At 35.2% G+C, this 18,871-nt stretch overlaps 2 protein-coding genes across 3 annotated transcripts; both read right to left on the bottom strand.

Annotated features, from left to right (window-relative positions):
• Positions 1–627: 627 nt before the first annotated feature.
• Positions 628–9,577, bottom strand: PCNP (PEST proteolytic signal containing nuclear protein). Its single transcript, XM_032219890.1, has 5 exons — positions 9,499–9,577; positions 4,181–4,401; positions 2,385–2,459; positions 1,634–1,689; positions 628–1,242 (listed from the first exon to the last, which is right to left on the bottom strand). The coding sequence occupies exons 1-5, from the start codon at positions 9,551–9,553 to the stop codon at positions 1,113–1,115; spliced, it is 537 nt and encodes a 178-aa protein (XP_032075781.1). The 5' UTR covers positions 9,554–9,577; the 3' UTR covers positions 628–1,112.
• A 4,421-nt stretch (positions 9,578–13,998) lies between these two features.
• Positions 13,999–18,784, bottom strand: TRMT10C (tRNA methyltransferase 10C, mitochondrial RNase P subunit). Of its 2 annotated transcripts, XM_032219195.1 has the most exons (3): positions 18,738–18,784; positions 16,808–16,868; positions 13,999–15,739 (listed from the first exon to the last, which is right to left on the bottom strand). In XM_032219195.1, exon 3 carries the CDS (start codon positions 15,693–15,695, stop codon positions 14,445–14,447), a length of 1,251 nt encoding a protein of 416 aa, XP_032075086.1. In that variant the 5' UTR covers positions 15,696–15,739; positions 16,808–16,868; positions 18,738–18,784; the 3' UTR covers positions 13,999–14,444. The 2 variants fall into 2 exon arrangements, with proteins under 2 accessions (XP_032075086.1, XP_032075087.1); XM_032219196.1 differs by lacking the exon at positions 16,808–16,868 and having other exon boundaries at positions 18,738–18,778.
• Between the last annotated feature and the right edge of the window lie 87 nt (positions 18,785–18,871).

The following is an 18,871-nucleotide window of genomic DNA, read 5'->3' as shown; positions in this document are numbered from 1 at the left end:
CTCTTTTTTATTTAAGAAATTAGAACGTTCTAAAAAAATGAGGAAAGGATATTTTCTTGAAGAAATGAAGTCTGAACAAGAAAAGCTAAAGGGTGTGTGTGTGTTTGCATCTGCTTAAATATGAATGCAAAATAAACCTCAAAAACAAACAAACCCAAACCATGATTCCCTGTCTTCAAAGTAGAGTTCACTTTTGCTACCAAAGTTCTAGCACAATATACCATCAACATATGGAAGCAAATTGCAAATTTCTGCATTTTAGTAAGCAATTGCTAATTTAAATGTGTAATTCTCACTCCTATAGGATTATTTAAAAAAAGACCCTGGCATTTAAAACACGACAAAGCATAGTCTCCTTCTGAAAATTCCTTTTTCTTTGATAGCCTATTAATCAATCTACTTCAAACTGACAAACAATGACAAGCACTGGTCAAGGCTCAAGAGTTGAAATGTTAAAAAATACTGATTTACCTTTGTTATGAATGGTTGTAATACTTTCCTAATATGTATATACATGCAAGACCCATTTCTTAAGGGGGAAACAGGCTACAGAAGGATTACACAATGTTCGAGAACAGGATTATACTAATAGTCTACCACAGTCAAAAATCTTAGATTGAAATGTAGTAAAGTTATTTTGTAATAGTTTATTTTACAGAATTATGTGGATTAAAACAGTCTAGCAAGACTTGATGTACTGAACCTCTATAAAAGTAGCCTAAAGAAATAAACAACAAAAACCTATCACAGAACAGGATCTGGATTTTTTAATACAGCAGCATTTAACTTAAAACTAATTAAAGACAGAATGATTTTTCTATCTTCATATAAGAATAATTGTAAAAAGAAAATTTCTTTAAAAATGTACCACTTCCAATGCCTTTATTTTCCATAACGTGAAATTAAATGCATGAAGCTACAAAATTAGCAATTGCTTTGAAATTTGTATACAAAACATAAGTTACCTCTACTTTTAAACTCATTTTTGTTGTTGTACCACGACAAACTTTTAAAAGTGGCATCCAAAATAGCTGTATACCATTCTAAAAAAGGGCACTATTCCTTTAATATTGTACTCTCCCATTTCCCAACACCCAGATTAAAATAGACAACTAGTCATCATCCTGTTCACGAACATTTCCAAGATGAGATTTCATATTACGTTCCCATAACTTCTGGTTGTCAGAAAACCCGTGCTTTCCTTTGTTGAAAGAATTTGGTCCTGCTGAAGTTGGAGTATCCCTGTAAACAAACAAAATCAATTGGTTCACCTTTACTAATTTAGTACTTCACTTACAAATATTTAAAGAGCTTCTATTACAAAGTGAAAATGCCGTATCTATATGCATCTGGCAGCAGTATGTTTATAATCCTGAAATCCTAAACTATTGTATTTGAACACATTTTCTTATGGCAGAAGATAAATACAATAAAAATATTTTCAACTGCTGAAAGCTAAAAAGGATAAACCAGAAACATGGTATGTATAAACTCCAAATTATAATCCCTGATTCACTTGGAAATAACTCTAGAAGAGCTACTTAAGTTTTAGCTTCAACACATAGTCAATATACTAATATAATGAACATTGTTCTACCATTTTCCAACAATCTTAATATGAAAGACATGTTACCTTCCAATGTTTTTCATACGCATTTTAGCTTCTGGAGGCATCTCTTCAGGTTCACTCTAAGTAAAAATACAACATGAACACAATTATTTTGTTTATAGTATAGATGAGATTGTTTTTGAAGAGCCTTTTTGTTATTTTGTGCTGATCTTGAATGTCAGCCCCCAGCATATAAATCAATCATACATTTTATTACATTCAACTTAATAATTTATTGTTAAAAATCTCATCCAATCTAAAGTTTGTAGTTTAAAATCTTTTATTAACATTAGAAAGACACAATACAGCTGTTGCAGCTAAAGCAGCATACTATCCCTATTTTACATAACATATAGAGCTATGTGGCAATTCAGATTCAAAGGCAAAAAGATGCTTTGCACTGCTAAAGCTGCACTTCTCTAAAAGTCTTTAAACTAAACATATTTTCGTCAGGATTAGCAACTATGTGATTGTGTTTATTTACTATATTCTTATAATTAAATGTGTACGTGACTCAACTTTTAACTACTCTGAGCAGTACACAAATTAAAAAAAAAAACTCAGAATAATATAATACAATAGTAAAAACAAGGAACATAAGATGGCAAAACATGGGCAAGAACAAAAAGCAGACCTGCACTACCCAGGAGGGCTCTTCAATTACCCTCACCAAAGCCTAGGTATTCAAAGTCTACAAAACCACCAGCAGGGCGAGTTATTTAACGCTATAGATCTGTACTACATTCACGTTCCTGCACATTTCTCAATTACTTACATCTTCATCTTCATTGAATACTGCTGCTACAGAGAGTGTTTTTGGAGCTAAAGTTGGAGTAGGTTCTTTAGGTTTCTGAAAGAGGCAAAGGAAAAAATTATTGATGCAAGAAATCAATACAATAGAAATTAGTAATTAAAAGCATGCTATAAACCTTAAGTAAACCAAATTACTAAACACAAACTGACATTTTACTAGAACTGTACCTTTCTCTACCCTATATTACATGGGAAATTGTTTCTAAATCAAGACAATTCAATTTATATACAGTACAACTAAAACTCTTATTCTTGTAACTTTTAATAGGGTGAAAGGGTGCATCATAGGCAATACTTTTTGAACCAAGATTTACCTCAAATGGACTAACTTACAAAATGTGTCCAATATCCAGGACCCATGACTCCCACAGAATTGAAATTTGGCAAATCTTATGAAATATTTTATGCTATAAATATCATGAGTTTTGTGACATAATGCAAAATGTCATAAAACATTTTCTGTGCTGATATTTGAGTGTGCTATACAGTTTAACTTGGGCTATTTTCAAAGACATACATATACATATATATCTAAATGTATGCCAACTACTCCAGTAAAGGCAGTACATTATAAGTTCTGTCACTGTTGAAAAGATTGAGGAATCGGATAAGGAAATATCTCTCAAACGATGATTCAATAGGCCACGAATTGTCTCCACTGCACTAAATTCATTTACTGGAAGAAAATAAATAAGAACAAATAAGCTCTATATACTTTACGAAACAAATATATTTGTAATTATTGTTCCTTATTGATTTGCTGCAGCATGTTGTTTTCCCCCGACTATACTTCACCAGCATGTGCCTACTGGAGAGGGCGTGACTATGGAACCTTTATTGTAAAATGCTCTCCTGAGACAGATTCCTCCTGTGCTTACTTTACTGTTAATTTGGTGACTTGGCCAAGTAACGTTTGCAATTTTCAATTTAAAAAAAAAACTTTATAAAGCTTAAATGGTTTCAAACTTTTGTAAATATTTTTATTGGCAATGTATGTATGCAAATGTATACTTATGTGTTTATTATACTACTAATCCACACAATAACTCAAATTACTTTTTGCAAGCTTTCCTAGAAAAGGTAACTGCCACTAAAGTGAAAAGTATTTCTACAAGGTTTTTGTAATAATAAAAAACAATAGTAAAGATAATAGGCCAGCCTCTTGAATAAGACTCATTTGATTGTTTTTCTTCTTCCAGTCAGCACTGACTTCTGGCAAATGCCTAGACAACTCATTGCAGTTTTCTTGGCTTTTTTTTTTTTTTTTTTTTTGCTATTGCCTTCTTCCAGCTATGAGTATGTGACTGGCAAAAGGTCATCTAGCTGACTTCATGCTTAACAGCAGTAGAACTCATGGCCTCCTGGTTTCTAGCCGGTGCCTTAACCAATATACCACACTGGCTTTCTAAACTACTAATTATATTCCTTTAAATGAATTCATATATCTTTAATTAAGGCTAAAGGATTAAAAATTAGTATTTATTTTTGTCAGTATATAATATTGCTAAGTTATGCACTCACCACCATACTACAGCAAACATTAGAATAGAAATTATCAATATCTTCACATTCCCAGCAAATTCCATTTTCCGTAAATCTTATAATTGTTCATAAAACAAGGCAATAAAAACCATCTGTAATTCACAAGGCTCAAATAAGATAAAATCAACATTTTAAGACTATTTTTAATGTCAAAACAAATACTTATTCATTCAAATACTAAACATTACCAATTCAAAACATTTTTTAACCACTTACATTTGCTCCAAGTTTGATGGATATTGCAGGTGGTTTCTTTGCAAGCTGAGAGCCAATGGCAAACCCAAACTTGGACATTTTGGCAGGAGCAGGCTTTGTTGAGAAGTCTTCAGCATCTTCATCAGCTGCACGTTTTTCCACACTACGACTCGAGCTTTCCCCTCCATTACTGGAAGAAACAGTCTTAGTTTTCACAGGTTTTTCTGCCTCTTCTTCAGGTCCTGGTGAAGTCGAAACAACTTACCAAGATGAGCTATTTTTACTGAGTGGACTGATGGGAGCAGCAACCTCATAAAGCACTGTTATTCAGAGGCGACTTTTGCACTTACAGTGTCAGCACCTCCACAACTGTTTATACAGAGCACACTGTAAGGACATAGACATATAGTGAAGGGAGCTCCTATCACTTGGCTAATGCAGAATAAAAATAATTAAATTATATACGTAAATATATTTTAAAAATCATGTATCTGCATGACATCCCTACAAAAATTGTGAGTTATTTCAAATCAAGACAGAATAAACTCATGGAAATAATTAAAATATATAATTTTTAAAATATAAATTTATGCTGTTCTTGAATTACAGAAAGATAAAAAATAAAACTGAAAATTCTAACATTTAAACCACAAATATTTATGCCAATATAATTCTTAGAACTAGAAATTGTTACAAAGCTTATGGTTGGCTTATTGCAGCAAAAAACAAAGTTTGCTGTTGGCTAGGTGAAATTTAGTAATGTTGGATTTTATTTAGCTGGGTTTTAAACACTGTAGTTGTTGTTGATTGGAGTTTAAGTGATTCTCCAAAAACTAAGCAAAGCTGGAATGGATACTATTGGCATGGAAGGGCACAAGGGCTTTCTAGAGTTATAGACTACACTATGAAGCTGAAATAACATTCTGAAATAAAATAGTAAAAATTATGTTGATATTGGTGGCAAGAAAACAATATGAATGTATCTGTGAAGGCATGATGAATTAAGTCCTATAAATTTCCTTTTACCAACCAAGAATTTGCCCAAGATTTGCATGCACTCCAAAAAAAAACCTAATCATTTTTGTTCATCTGGATAACGGCTGCTGCTAAGTTTTGAATTTTTTTCCTGTTTGTATTCCTTGAAATATACAGTGCATCAGAAAGTATTCAGACCCCCTTTCCTTTTGTCAATTTTGTTCTGCTGCATCCGGTTTCTACAGTTGTTGAAATTCATTTTTTCCTCATTAATCTATACTCAGTATCCCATAATGATGAAGTTAAAAAAAGAATTTTAGAAATGTGTGTAAATTTATTTTTTAAAACATTGAAATATCGCATTGGCGTAAGTATTCAGACCCTTCACTCAGTACTTTATTAAAGCACCTTTGGCAATTTTAGCCTCAAGTCTGTTTGGGTATGACACAACAAGCATTACACTCCTGGATTGCTTGCAAATCCTCTCAAGCTCAGTCAGGTTGGATGGCAACCATCGGTTGACAGTTATTTTCAGGTCCCTCCAGAGATGTTCAATAGGATTCAAATAGGGTTCTGGCTGAGCCACTCTAGGACATTCACAGAATTGTCCCTAAGTCACTTTTGTGTTGTCTTAGCTGTGTGCTTAGGATCATTGTCATGTTGGAAAGTGAACCTTTGGCCCAGTCTGAGATCCTGAGCACTATGGAATAGGTTTTCATTGAGGATATCATGTACTTTGCTCCATTTGGCTTTCCCTCAACCCTGACCAGTTTTCCAGCCCCTGCTTCTGAAAACACCCCCACAGCATGATTCTGACACTACCATGCTTCACTGTTGGGATGGTATTCTGCAGGTGATGAGCGGTGCCTGGTTTCCTCCAGTCATAATGTTTACAATAGAGGCAAAAGAGTTACATTTCAGACCAGAGAATCTTGTTCCTCACAGTCTGAGAGTCCTTCAAGTGCTTTTTTGCAAACTCCAAACTTTCATATGTTTGCACTGAAGAGAAGCTTCCATTTAGCCACTCTGCCATAAAGCCCAGATCTGTGGAGGGCTGCATTGATGGTTATCCTTCTGGAACTATGTCCCATTTCCAAACAGGATCTCTGGGACTCAGTCAGAGTGACCATCAGGTTCTTGATTACCTCTCTTACTAAGATCCTTCTCCCCTGATTCTTCAGTCTGACCAGGCGACTAGCTCTTGGAAGAGTCTTGGTTGTGCCAAACATCTTCCATTTGAGAATTATAGAGGCTGTTGTGCTCTTAGGAACCTTCAGTACAGCAGAAATTTTATTGTAGCCTTCCCCAGATCTATGCTTTGTAATAATCCCACCTCTGAGCTCTGTAGGCAGTTCCTTTGACCTCATGGCTTTTGCTATGCATTGTCAGGCCTTCTATAGAGAGGTGTGTGCCTTTCCAAATCATGTCCAATCAATTTAATTTACCACAGGTTGACTCCAATCAAGGTGTAGCAACATGTCAGCAATTATCAAAAGAAATTGGAGTACCTGAGCTAAATTTAAGTGCAAAGGGTTTGAATACTTATGCCAATGTGATATTCTTTCTTTCTTTCTTTCTTTCTTTCTTTCTTTCTTTCTTTCTTTCTTTCTTTCTTTCTTTTTTTTTACTAAATTTACAGACATTTCTAAAATTCAGTTTTCACTTCATTGAGTGTAGACTAATGAGAAAAAATGAATTCCAACAACTGTAGAATCAGGCTGCAGCACAACAAAATTGACAAAAGTTAAGGGAGTCTGAATACTCTCTGAATATAGATAATTTGTTGCCCTTAGGGCAGTGATGGTGAACCTTTTTCTAAAGGCATGCCAACATTGTGTGTGTGTGTGCCAGCGACTGCGCCCACACCCACAATTCAATGTGTCCTGCCCACCTGCACATCTACACACGACACCCCTATATTTGGGGGGGGGGGAGTTTTCGCCATCCCCCAGGCTCTGGAAGCTTTTCTGAAGCATGGGGAAGGCGAAAACAGCCCTCCCCGGTCTGAAGCCTGAAAATCAGCTGAGCTGACAGCTCATATGCCAGCAAATATGGCTCTGAGTGCCACCTGTGGCATGCGTGCCATAGGTTCGCCATCACAGCCTTAGGGATGTGGCTTCTGTTGAAACTTCTAGGATATGATATGCCCATATGACTAAAGCACAATACTGCTGTTCTGTAGGCTCACTTCAATACTCTGTCCTTTACTCATCTGAGTTTATGAACACCTCTCTGTTCTCTTGGAACTACTAATTTGGAATTATGCCTATCAGTTCATCATGCTATGCATTGCTAGCCAATCCAAACAGCATTGATATTTATGCTGGATCTGCAGAAGGTCACAAATTCTTAGGAGTACTAAGTATAAGACTGCTGGGGCCCAATTCCAATTAAGCATTGGAATTAAGCATTTTTGCTGAACATTTAGTGTTATAAGTAGGTCAATATTAAGTAGTCTTGGAGGGAAAGCTAGAAACTGAATGAAGTTATGATTTGAAAATGTACCTTCTTCTAAATTCCATAAGGATTATATTTCCACCTATCTTATGATCCCCTCCGCCATAGAAATCAGGGATTCCTCCTGACTCTTAAGGGTCTATAGCTGAAGCTCCTAAGATTGAGGCTATGTACCTCTCATAGATTCTTCAGCCTCTTTTTCCCTTTTTGATGTCACTATGATTGTTGTCTATCTTTCTCCTATATCCCTTATTTTTAGATCTGTTAGGTATTTTATTCTTCATTTATCACATAAATGTGGGATTCACAAGTCTGTAGAGGGTGCAAAGAGAAGCATTAATCTGATAGACTTCTGGAATTAAAATAACTGCTCTCCTTTCTCATCACCTGACCAGGAGCAACTTCAGTTCTCCATTAGCTGGGTTGGGACTGTCTATAACTGTGCTTTCTGACTACTGCTTTTGAAGGGACAGGTAGACTGCCTGGCAATGCCATGTTCTGTGTGAATAGAAAGGACATAATGAGGATTTGTACATTGTCAAATCCTAGGAGCTAAACTGAAGGATACTGGGTTTTGAAGTACATCGTGGAATGGGCTGAGTATTGGTAGAGGAATAAGTTCACAACTCTTATTCCTCTACCAATACTCACCCCCAGTATCCTTTAGTTTTCCCAGCATCATTTTGTCAACAGAGTAGTGGAAGTTCAAACTAGTAATCCTCATTTTAAATATGACAGGGTGTTGGGTGTTGCTATGCTGCTTTTCCAACCTCTAAGACTAGTCTACCTTCTGCTTTTTCTCTGGAAAATGTAGATTATCTTTTCAGTTCCATTATTCTTGTATTTCCAAGTTGATGCAAAAGTCTGGAACAGTGCAACTTGAATAAACATTTGAGGAGTTGACTTTGAGCAAGTACTAAGTTGTTATAGAAGCTTGCTCTAGAAACCAAACTATTTGCACTTATTGTTATTCGCATGAATCAAATTGATTCATCTATGCATCCCTTAGTTCTACCACAAAATTACAGGATTGAGATAGATCAGTGAAAATGAAACATTATAACACTACATAATGATATGCTCCAGTATATTCTTTCTCTAGCATGTTATTTATATGTAGTATAACATATAAATGTTAACTACATATAACATAAGACCAGCAAACACGTGTCTTTACAGATCAGCTTTATAGATGTCGTAGTTCAAGACATCTTGAATCACTAAATTCAAAAAAGGTTGTTCCTGAAGGAAATAAATCATTATGCATCAGATTTATATATGGTCTAGTTAGTATTTATATATGTTATGAGAGTATTTATATATGTTATGAGAGTATTTATATATGTTATGTTATGCCCAGATAAGCATCCACTGAATTCCTGTGGGGCCATTTTACGGACCTTTTATCTCATAATAACTATAAAAGAATGCTGATCACATTCAGTTTATTGCTAGAACGTGTAACTTGCACCAACAACTGCATTCTGAAGTTGCTGAAAAGAGCAATTAGCCGCGCCAACCTTCATCTGCAACGCTGGTGTATGAGGGTGACGGCCAGATAGTCTTCCAATCGCGCAATACATGCAAGTCGCTACTTAGTCTACCCAGGTGCCAGCTAGCCTGTTCTACAGGGGTCTAAACCCTGCGGGACTCTGACGTGGACTAGATCCACATTTAACTGCCTGGAGATTAGGTCACGAGCTCTTTCGTGGAAAAGTCCGAGCTCAAATGAAAAGCCGAGGAACGGGCATTATACGAGAGCCAGGCTGCGCACGGACTCTGGAGGAAGGGGGTGGGGAGACAACTATCCCTCGACCTACGAGAATTTTCACGTCTTAAATTAAAACCTAGGCTGAGGGGGAGAAGGAAATGGTTGCGGAAGAGGAATTTGAGCGCAGTATGTTTACCTCCGTCAAGCCGCGGCCGCTTCAGCTTCACATCACCTCCTTTCTCGTCCGCCATTTTTTTTCTCCTCCTCCCTCCCTCCCTGCCCCTCCGCTACTGCGCCGTGAGTATGCGCAGTAGATGAGTCCTCCCGCGATCCATCCGGGAAAGTCAAGGTGGGTGGGGCGCCTAGAAGGAGCTTCTTTCCCTAAAGCTGAGCTGGTTATTCTTAGGGCTTTCCCCGCTCCTGTTACTTTCCTTTGGGAAACCCGCAGTTTCCAGTTGTCAAGGCGGCCGTTAAAGAGCTGCGGCAAACATTTGATTTGCTCGGCGGTCCTTTTGATTGGATACGACGTCACCGTATAGCTGCTATCTCAAGCACAGACAGACAAACCGGTTAGGTTCAAGAAATGTATTATTTGCAATTATCGTGGAAAAAACTCGGAAAAGAACTGTAGTACTACAAACCTGATATTGCTGATCAGACTGTTTAAATATCCTTTTAAAAATTCAGGGCCCATGACTTCCATGGAATTGAAACTTGGCAAATGTTATAAAACATTTTATGACGTACCCATTATAAAACATTTTGACATTAAAGACAAAGGAGAAACAGAGTATAATTTAATGTGGGATATATGGTATAATCAATTAAATAATAGATGCAAAGATTAGAAAAGTAAGGAGGAAAGATGATTAACAAACCAGAAATAAATATAGGTACAAGGCTAGATAGAATACTTACTGTAAATAATACTATGCCCAGACTGTATAAAAGTATAAATTAAAATATACAGTACAATAAACATATGGACAACTATGTTAGAACTATGGAAATAATAGATATAAATATGATACTATATGAATATTTATGTATGAATAAGACATCAGAACGAGGAGGTATAATATGTATATTGTATATTGTAAAAATGATGCAAAGATGAAACTGATGAAAAATGCAGAAAAAATGTACAATAAAAATATTTAAAAAACAATAATACATTTTGACATTAAAAGTCATAAAATATTTCCTGTGATCAGATTTCCTGATGCTTGACTATGCTGTACACTTCAAAATGGGCTGTTTTAAAGCAAAGGCATCTCTGAACATGCTGTTCTGTTGAAAGCAAGACATTAAAAATGTTCTGTCATTGTTGAATCTGGTAAGGTGAAGATGATCCAATCAATCACGGGTTGAGTGTAAAATATCAATTTGCAAGCTTTTGAAGTATTAATTACTGGATTTGTAGCACAAAGTCAGCAGCTAAAACCATTTTACTTCAGCAAACAATATATCTGGTCAAAAATCAAAGTGGGGCACAGGCATAGTTTCAATTGATGTCATAGAAAGTTATGATTCTGTGTGGCCAAGCTTTCGTTTCACTTGAGCATTGTATACAGGTAGTCAATAGTTCATTCAGTGACTGTTCAGTTTTTCACACTTATGACCATTACACTGATTACAGCATCCCCATGGTTATGTGATCAAAATTCAGACGCTTGGCAACTGATTCATATTTATGACAGTTGCAGTGACTTGGGGTCATGTGACCACCTTTTGCGACTTTCTGACAAGCAAAGTCCATGGGGAAACCAGATTCACTTAATAATCATGTTACTAAGTTAACAACTGTGGCAAGAGATGTCATAAAATGAGGCAAAATTCACTTAACAAATATCTCATTTAAGAACAGAAATTTTGGGGTCAATTGTGGGCGTAAGTTGAGGACTATCTGTATATAGATCTTTTGTTTCATCTTGAGATTTTTGGTATTTTCATTAATACATTTTTTTTATTTTATAGGGTAAAATCAAAAATTAGTACAAAAAAATGAATACAGGGATGACCACATAGTTAGACTGCTTTAAAGATGCCAAAGAATATAGTACCCATTTCTAGTAAATGGGATTGCTTGAAGTCTACAGTACCTACAATTCAGACTCTGATGGCAGAATTCTCACATTATTATTATTTTAGTTCAATGCACAATTAGCCAACTGTTCAGACTGGATCTGTGCACCTGTCGAGTCCTTTCCAAGAACCTGGAATAGGCAGTGATGTCCCTGTATATCTCACTGTACATTGTTATTGTAAACTGATATGTCACTATAGACACCCCAAGTGGGGCACTACCTTGACGTGGTTGTGGGACTTATGTCCTCTGAGGAAGATAAGAGCTATACCAGAGGTTCAACCATACTGGATGGGTCTTATCAGAGGAGTCAAACAAAGTGTGGTGAAACGTAAATTACAAAAATTTGTACCGGCTCAGTTGTTGTGCAGGTTAACAAGGACCATGCTAGATGTTGGAATTCCTGGGCATCTGAGGAAAAATAGGGTACAGGACTCAGTCCTGCAGCTGTAGAACTATTGGAAGGAAATGAGGGAAAGGGAAGGAAATACCCATCACAAATAGCCCACGATTGAAAACAAAGAAATAATGATCTGTTAGTACAGATCAAGTGCAACAAGAAGATATTTGAAATGGACGCACCAATTTTAGAAAGAGCAACATCCAGAATCAGAAATAAGAAAACAGAGGGTAGCAGATCAATGATTCGTATTTATACAATACGAAATAATAATTCACAGAAGCAGAATTGGAAGAACTGAAAAAAGTCTACGCAGGGCAGAGAAATCAAAGCTGTGTTGGAAATAATTTGGACTGTTGAGATAAACAAGGGAGAGTTAGCATTAGAGAAATCCAGAAGAGATATAGAACTGTATTCATTTGGAAACCAGGTACCCTCTGCGTCAGAAAAAACAAAGCCCTCTAACTAAAGTAGATGATTTTAAAAAAAACGTTTAGCATCTGGAATAGCACAAAAACATCAGAATAAGGTTCCCTGCATTGAGGTTTGTTCCAAAGAAACAGCTGGTACAAGAATTAAAAGATGCCACTACTGCAATATCAAACATAAGCACCAGCTTACTGCAAGAAACAAACCAACTAACGTACACCATAACTCCAGTTATAAATATAAACCTGGGATGCAAGATCAACAAAGAAGAAAAAAATCCCAAAGCCACCAAAATGAAAGATCACACTAGAAAATAAGATCAGCAAGCTGAGATCAGATGCAAGCAAGCTAGAACAGATGAAAGAAAATAAGCTGAAGAACAAGACCAAAGAATACCTAATCAAGAAATACCAAGGAAGCACTGGAAATAATAAAGCAAACAACAGCTGTAGCCAAGATCAGCAAATACTAAGTTCAAATTGCAAATAGGCAAAATCTCCAATTTCAATCAGATAATCAAAAGAAATACAAGAATGTAGCTTGGTTAAAGGAGATGGAAAAAATTGTCATTATTAATCAAACAACTGCCTATCTCCTCATAGAGGGGCTCTGGGTGGGATAAAAGCAGAGGCAATTCAAATATTATAGGTCACTTACTTTAAAATGTATGGGGCTCATTCTACTTCAGGTATCTTCTCTTAGCTAAGCAATGGACATGTTCATGAAATGAATTTGTCACTGAATTCTTCTAGAATTTTTCACCTTAGTCCCTGTATTTCTCAATAAATTCCTACTCAACTATTACTCATGACCTGCTTTTTTGTGTGATTGGCCCAGGCCAGGTACATATTGCTACAATAAGCCCAGTAAAGGAATACAATTCTGAGCAAATCAGAATACTAGATATTCAAATGTCAACACAATTAACATTAAATAAACTAGTCACATAGGCACAAAAAATAAATAGGTAATGCATAGGTAACATCAGTATGTGTACAACTTGCATTTCTAACTTTTTAAGATTCTATATTCCATGTAATGTGAACAATTTAGCCAAATAATACATATCATAAATTTGTTTATATTACATATGAATAAAAGTTAATTACCATGTTTATAGCATTGGCATGTGTTCTTAGCAACAGCCATTAAAAAGCTAAAACAAACATATTCCTGCTTGTCAATGTATTTTCACTGGATAAAATTTTCCATACTATTGGCACTTTTCTCCCAATATGCACTACCATGGCCACTGCACATGAAACATGGCATGTTCTACCAGCCTCCGGCTTTTTCTTCTGATATTCTTCCTTTCCCTTAGCTGCAGTGAGGCACTGTGGTGACCTATAAATATGAACATATGTTGGACCAAATATAGATCATCCCAAGCTGGTGGTTTTGTGCAGAGATTGATCCACTTGTAGAATGTTTTGCTCCTTTCCCTTTTTATCTCTGGTGATTACAGAAACATCAAAAGAAGCTTAACTTTTGGAGATGGGAAGCTGGGATGGAATATCCACAATGTTGCTCTATTTTAAACAGTATTAATACTTTTGCACTGTATGCTTGATGTGTTTAAAACTGTAGCAAATCACCTTTTACTTTTAGATCATTTGATCAAAAGACAAGGTAAATACAATTATAAAATAATTAGATCAAAAACATTTAAAACATGTTTTAGTAAGTAGTCCTTTATATTTAACAACTCTAACTTTTCAATTAATACCATAACAATTGAAACAATTGAGTAATTTTTTCTTCTAAAATAAAAAGATCAACCACACAATTCACTTTTTTAATAGTTACATTCCTTACATAGTATTAATTCCTGCATAAAATCAGAACATTTACAGTAATTTGAGTTCCTTGTTTAGCAAAATTCACAGTAACCACATATTCCTCTCTATCAAAATTGGGAAACTACATTTACATAACTTTGTTGTATGATGCAATGCAATGGGAAGCAGAGAAAAAGTGTACTCCATATTACATTGGAGTTAGTGACAGACACACATTAACAATTACTGTTATTGTCTTTAAGATGATAAAACATGTTTTTCAGCCCCATTGTGTATTACAGAGGTTTTCTCAGCAGTCAGAAGTGATGCTTCCAATATATTTACAGAATCCTCTTGTATTAAAACTACATGTTATTTAGTCTGCAAAGGTTTCTGAGGAACAATGTTATTTTACATGAAATTTATACTAGTCATGGGTGATTTACATACTATTCTTCCCACAATCCATTCCACAAACGTTTCTTGGAGAGCTCCTCTACCAATAGCTTTTTTTTAAAGTTTTGCTCAGAGATTTTTCTATTCTTTTGTTTATGAATAAACTGTTGCAAAGATGGATCTAAAAAACCTTCGTGCTTTCTTTTTGGAACAAACTCTAGAGCTTCCTTCCAATTTCCAGTATTTTTCAGAGTTATTAAGATCATTATCATTTGATCCAGAGTAAGAACTTTGGCTCCAGTTTTCCAATTAAAGTATCTTTCTAGAGGAAGCTGTGCTGTTGCCAACTTCAAGCGCTTTGCACGAGCAAGAGAGACTCCCTTTCTTATTGTCTTATCAACTAGGGATCCAATTATATAGATTTTATTATGGTCAAATGTTTCCATTACAGTGGGAGAATCAGCAGTTAAGTAGACAATCTGGTCCCTTGGAAATAATTCAACATAGGACTTTTCTGTTACTGTCACAAACAAATTGTCCCATGCATCTCCGTAACGCTTGAGGAATTCTTTGTGGTATGGCCCATCTTCTTTAAAATTACAGTAATATAAATGGAATGGTTCTACAGCTTTACGATTTGCACCTTCACATTCCATCATCTGTTTCACTGTATTCTGCAATTCTCTCTCTGACATATCATTGTAATCCATGTCAAATATCAGAGGCTGGCCAAAACTCATAGCCTGAGCAGCTTTCCAATTGTACGTAACATCCATTGAGGAGTCCCAAATGGCTCGAAACAATCTACTTTTTGGTATTAGCTCTTCATTTTCCATTGTTTTTCTAAGTTCCTCCCTTTCTTCCTGTTGTTTTTTCTTTTTTTCTTTATCAGCATTCTTTTTCATTTCTTTTGAAAACAAAAAGGCCAAATACCTATTTCTTGAACTAACAGAAGGATATTCAATCAACCTCTTCAACTGTTCTTCAGTAATATTTTCTGGAACAGGTTTACCTAAACGTCTAGACATGTCAATGTATTCCTTAATAGCTGCTATATTAGGCTCTTCCTCAGGTGATCTTTTTTCAAATGCTTCTTTTTCCAAGCCAGAAAGCACAACCGATTTCCATTCATCTAGATCTATGTTCTCATTAGCATTTTTTGAAATATTTTTGTTCAAATAAATCATCCTCAATGTTCCACATGTACTGATTTTGCTGGGCACTGTTAAAAATAACCCACATTTTGTCATTTTCGGTGCAATCAAATTGAAGGCAGATCTTCTAATCAAATTCAATAAATGCATGTTGAAAAAGATCAGAATTGAGAATTGTGATGTCCAATAGATACCTGCAGTCACATGTATATAGAAAAGAAAATATATTTGAGAAAAACAAACCTGAAATTGCTCATTATAATTATTATAAACATCAGTAATACAAGCTGATTTTATTTATTGCATTTTTATTCTATCCAAATTTTATGATTCTGAATAGGTTGCAAAATAATGCAGTGCCAGTGACATCTAAGGGCTGAAAATAAAAGTATTTAGATCAGAGAGAAGGAATTTTAGCCTTTTTGTGATTTCGATCATATTTTGGAGACGCTTAGGTTCCAACTGACCAAGGCAGTGATGCAAAGTAGACAAAACTGTCAAGCCTACTTTTTAAAAAGTACATGTATATTAAGAGTATTTTAAAACTCAGGGCCATTTTTTGTATTTCTCCTCTCAAAATGGCAATAAAACCTACCAATGTGCTTGGTTCAGAAAATACTCCAGGAAATGTAGCCAAGGGACTCAGGAGTCATGGAATACTAGAATTCCTGGTTTTTTATTCATTTAAAGAATGTGGAAGACAAAGGAAGAAATGAATGAAAGGTAGATTATTAGTAGGACTATTACGTGACAAAAGAGTCATCTCACAATAGAATGAATAAAAAGTGCATGTATGGAAAATTACACGGAAGCTTCCAGAAACAAAGACAAAAAACTATGTTAAAGAGTAAATCACAAGCATATGGAGTTACATTAAAAAGTAGTATTAAAAAGATGCTTAGTATAATAATTAAAGTAAAAGAAGCTGTCAATAAAAAAGGAAATATAAGAATGATTGCTGCAAAATTATGAAAACTGATTTTGATGTTAATAATGTCTTAAGATGCATATGGAGTTTGCTTTTGGGGTACTGCATGAGTTTTTTAATATAAAGGATTTGTTAAAAGAAATGAATATTGACATAAACTATGTAAATGTATGCTTCAGGCAATTTTGCTGTATGGCAGTGAAAGCTGGGAATGTCAGGAGAAATGAAAAAGTAATGAAAAAGTAAAGTGAATGAAGAACAAATGGAGGTATTTATATACTATAAAACACAGAGATACAGGTATGGTAAAATATATTTTGTAAAATTATATTACCTTTTATTTTTTAAATATTTGGTCACTTGATATATTTGTATAGTAACACAACTCTGAAGTTCTAGAGAAGAAAAACAGTTTTTAGAAACTTTAAATTTGTTCCTGCTTGATTTCGCTTAAAGCATAAACATTTGTTTAGACTCTTCTAGGCCAGGGGTGTTAAACTGGTGGCTCGTGGGCCAGATGCGTCATGCGGAGGCCACGCCTACCACAGCTGTTAATGGGGAAAATGTTGCAAAACGTCATGTGACAGCAATGAGACGCATTGCGTTTGATACCCATGTTATAGGCATTTATTTTGCTATGGGCAGATATATATATATTTAATTGGGTATCATCAGCATAAGGAAGATATATCATCCTATGGCAATAGATGAGCTATAGGAGGCTGTAGTGGAATCTCTTCCCCAATCACCACCAACTGGAATCAATCCTGGAGACAGAAGCCAAATTAGAACATAAATACTTTTGTTTCCACATGGAAACCGCTTCTAAAGTCCATGCTTGATGTGGAAAAGAATGAAACTTTGATTTTGAGTTTCACAGATTTATTGATTTACTGACTGGTTCATAATATTATGGTAAAACAAAAAGTTGTGATTTGTTAATGCCTTATTCTACTGCAAAGATAGAGTTGTAAGTCAATGTTTCGGTTTCTTTTTTCTTTCTGTACCCTTCCTCACTTTTCTTTCCTCTGTCCCTTTCCCCTTCCCCCATCCTCTTATTTGCTTTTGTATTTTGTATGTTATACTTTATAACCTAATAAAAATGTATTTGACTGAGAAAGAGGCCAAATTAGCACAACATCATGTAGCCCTCCCCCAATTCTCTGAATTAATCCAGGATACCTTGGTCAATGGTATCAAAAGAGAAGTCAAGCAGAGCAAGAATGGATGCACAATTGTCATATTATCCTTGTCAGAGATCATTCAAAAGGGCAAAAATGTTGTTTCTGTCTGAAATCCTGACTGAAAAGTAGGTGATATTTTCTATTTTTTCCTTCTTTCTGCACTTTTTATTTATTTTCTTTTTTTAGTTTGTAATTTTAATTGTAATGTTTAATAAAAGTATTATTTTAAAAAATGAGGTCACATACAGAAAAAAGGCTTATGCCAGAAAGTTTCCTTTCCAAAACATGGAAGCTAATGAAACCATTGACAAAACATAATGGAAGACAATGAGCTTCTTATTACTTTTCTCCTTACTATGAAGCAAGCCCAAAGAGATTTAATATTTTTTTAGCCATGTGTACAAAAATATGGTTTTAATTTTAGAATTGAAATATATCCTTCTATACACACATGACCTATTATTTATTACTGAGAAATGGCCACCTCCCGGCAGGTCTGTTACAGTAAAGTGCATTATTTTCAGTGAGATATTTATTATAGACTCATTTGGTCTCACCAGAACTATTGGTGACTACACTAGGACACAATTCTCTTGGCAATAATATCTGTTTGCTACATTTTCTTCTCTGTTTTCACTATTATCTTAGTGCAGATATTTCAAGTGGTTTCTAATCTAAATACTAAAGCTTCACTGCTGTGGTTTTCCAAGTTCAGTTAAGGCTGGCTAGCTGTGGCATAAGAAGAAATCACATTGAATTCAATAGAATTCAGAGAGACAAACTCAAGTTTCAGTGTAAGTATGCCTAATTAGGGTCAGAAATAATACAATGCGCTTCTTCATTCTTTTTTTTTTCTATTTCATTGATAAACGCGGCAACATTTAAAACAGGCATCACGTCCTTCCCATATTTAAAATGATTAACATATACTGAAGAATTTTAAAGGGGGGAGCAGCAATTTTAATTTTGCAAAACCAAATATATTATAGTTGAGAGTCCAATTTCTTAGATAATGAAATGGACTGAGGTTTCACGTTGTTTTAATAAACAATCTCACTTTCTAATATCTGGTATACTTACCAAAACGCACATCTAAGCATGCCAACCCGCTCCGGAATGGGTCCGTCCCTAAATATATCCCGTCCGACACCCTAGAACTAAGACTCGGACGGATAGTTCCGTCAGCGAAAACAAGTTCTGTAGCGGTAGTTGGC

The sequence above is a fragment of the Thamnophis elegans genome, chromosome 6, assembly GCF_009769535.1.
Source record: "Thamnophis elegans isolate rThaEle1 chromosome 6, rThaEle1.pri, whole genome shotgun sequence".
NCBI classification, from domain to species: Eukaryota; Metazoa; Chordata; class Lepidosauria; order Squamata; family Colubridae; genus Thamnophis; species Thamnophis elegans.
The sequence above is the reverse complement of the archived record's forward strand: the minus strand, read 5'-3'. Positions and strand labels throughout refer to the sequence as shown.

What these genes read in the sequence shown, in the direction of transcription:
- TRMT10C (XM_032219195.1), bottom strand. Translation starts at nt 15,695, where the DNA reads ATGCATTTATTGAATTTGATTAGAAGATCTGCCTTCAATTTGATTGCA.
- PCNP (XM_032219890.1), bottom strand. Translation starts at nt 9,553, where the DNA reads ATGGCGGACGAGAAAGGAGGTGATGTGAAGCTGAAGCGGCCGCGGCTT. An exon ending in CCATCAAACTTGGAGCAAAT is followed by an intron (nt 2,460 to 4,180) that starts GTAAGTGGTTAA and finishes TGCCTCTTTCAG; the next exon opens with AAACCTAAAGAACCTACTCC. An exon ending in CGTATGAAAAACATTGGAAG is followed by an intron (nt 1,243 to 1,633) that starts GTAACATGTCTT and finishes GTTTGTTTACAG; the next exon opens with GGATACTCCAACTTCAGCAG.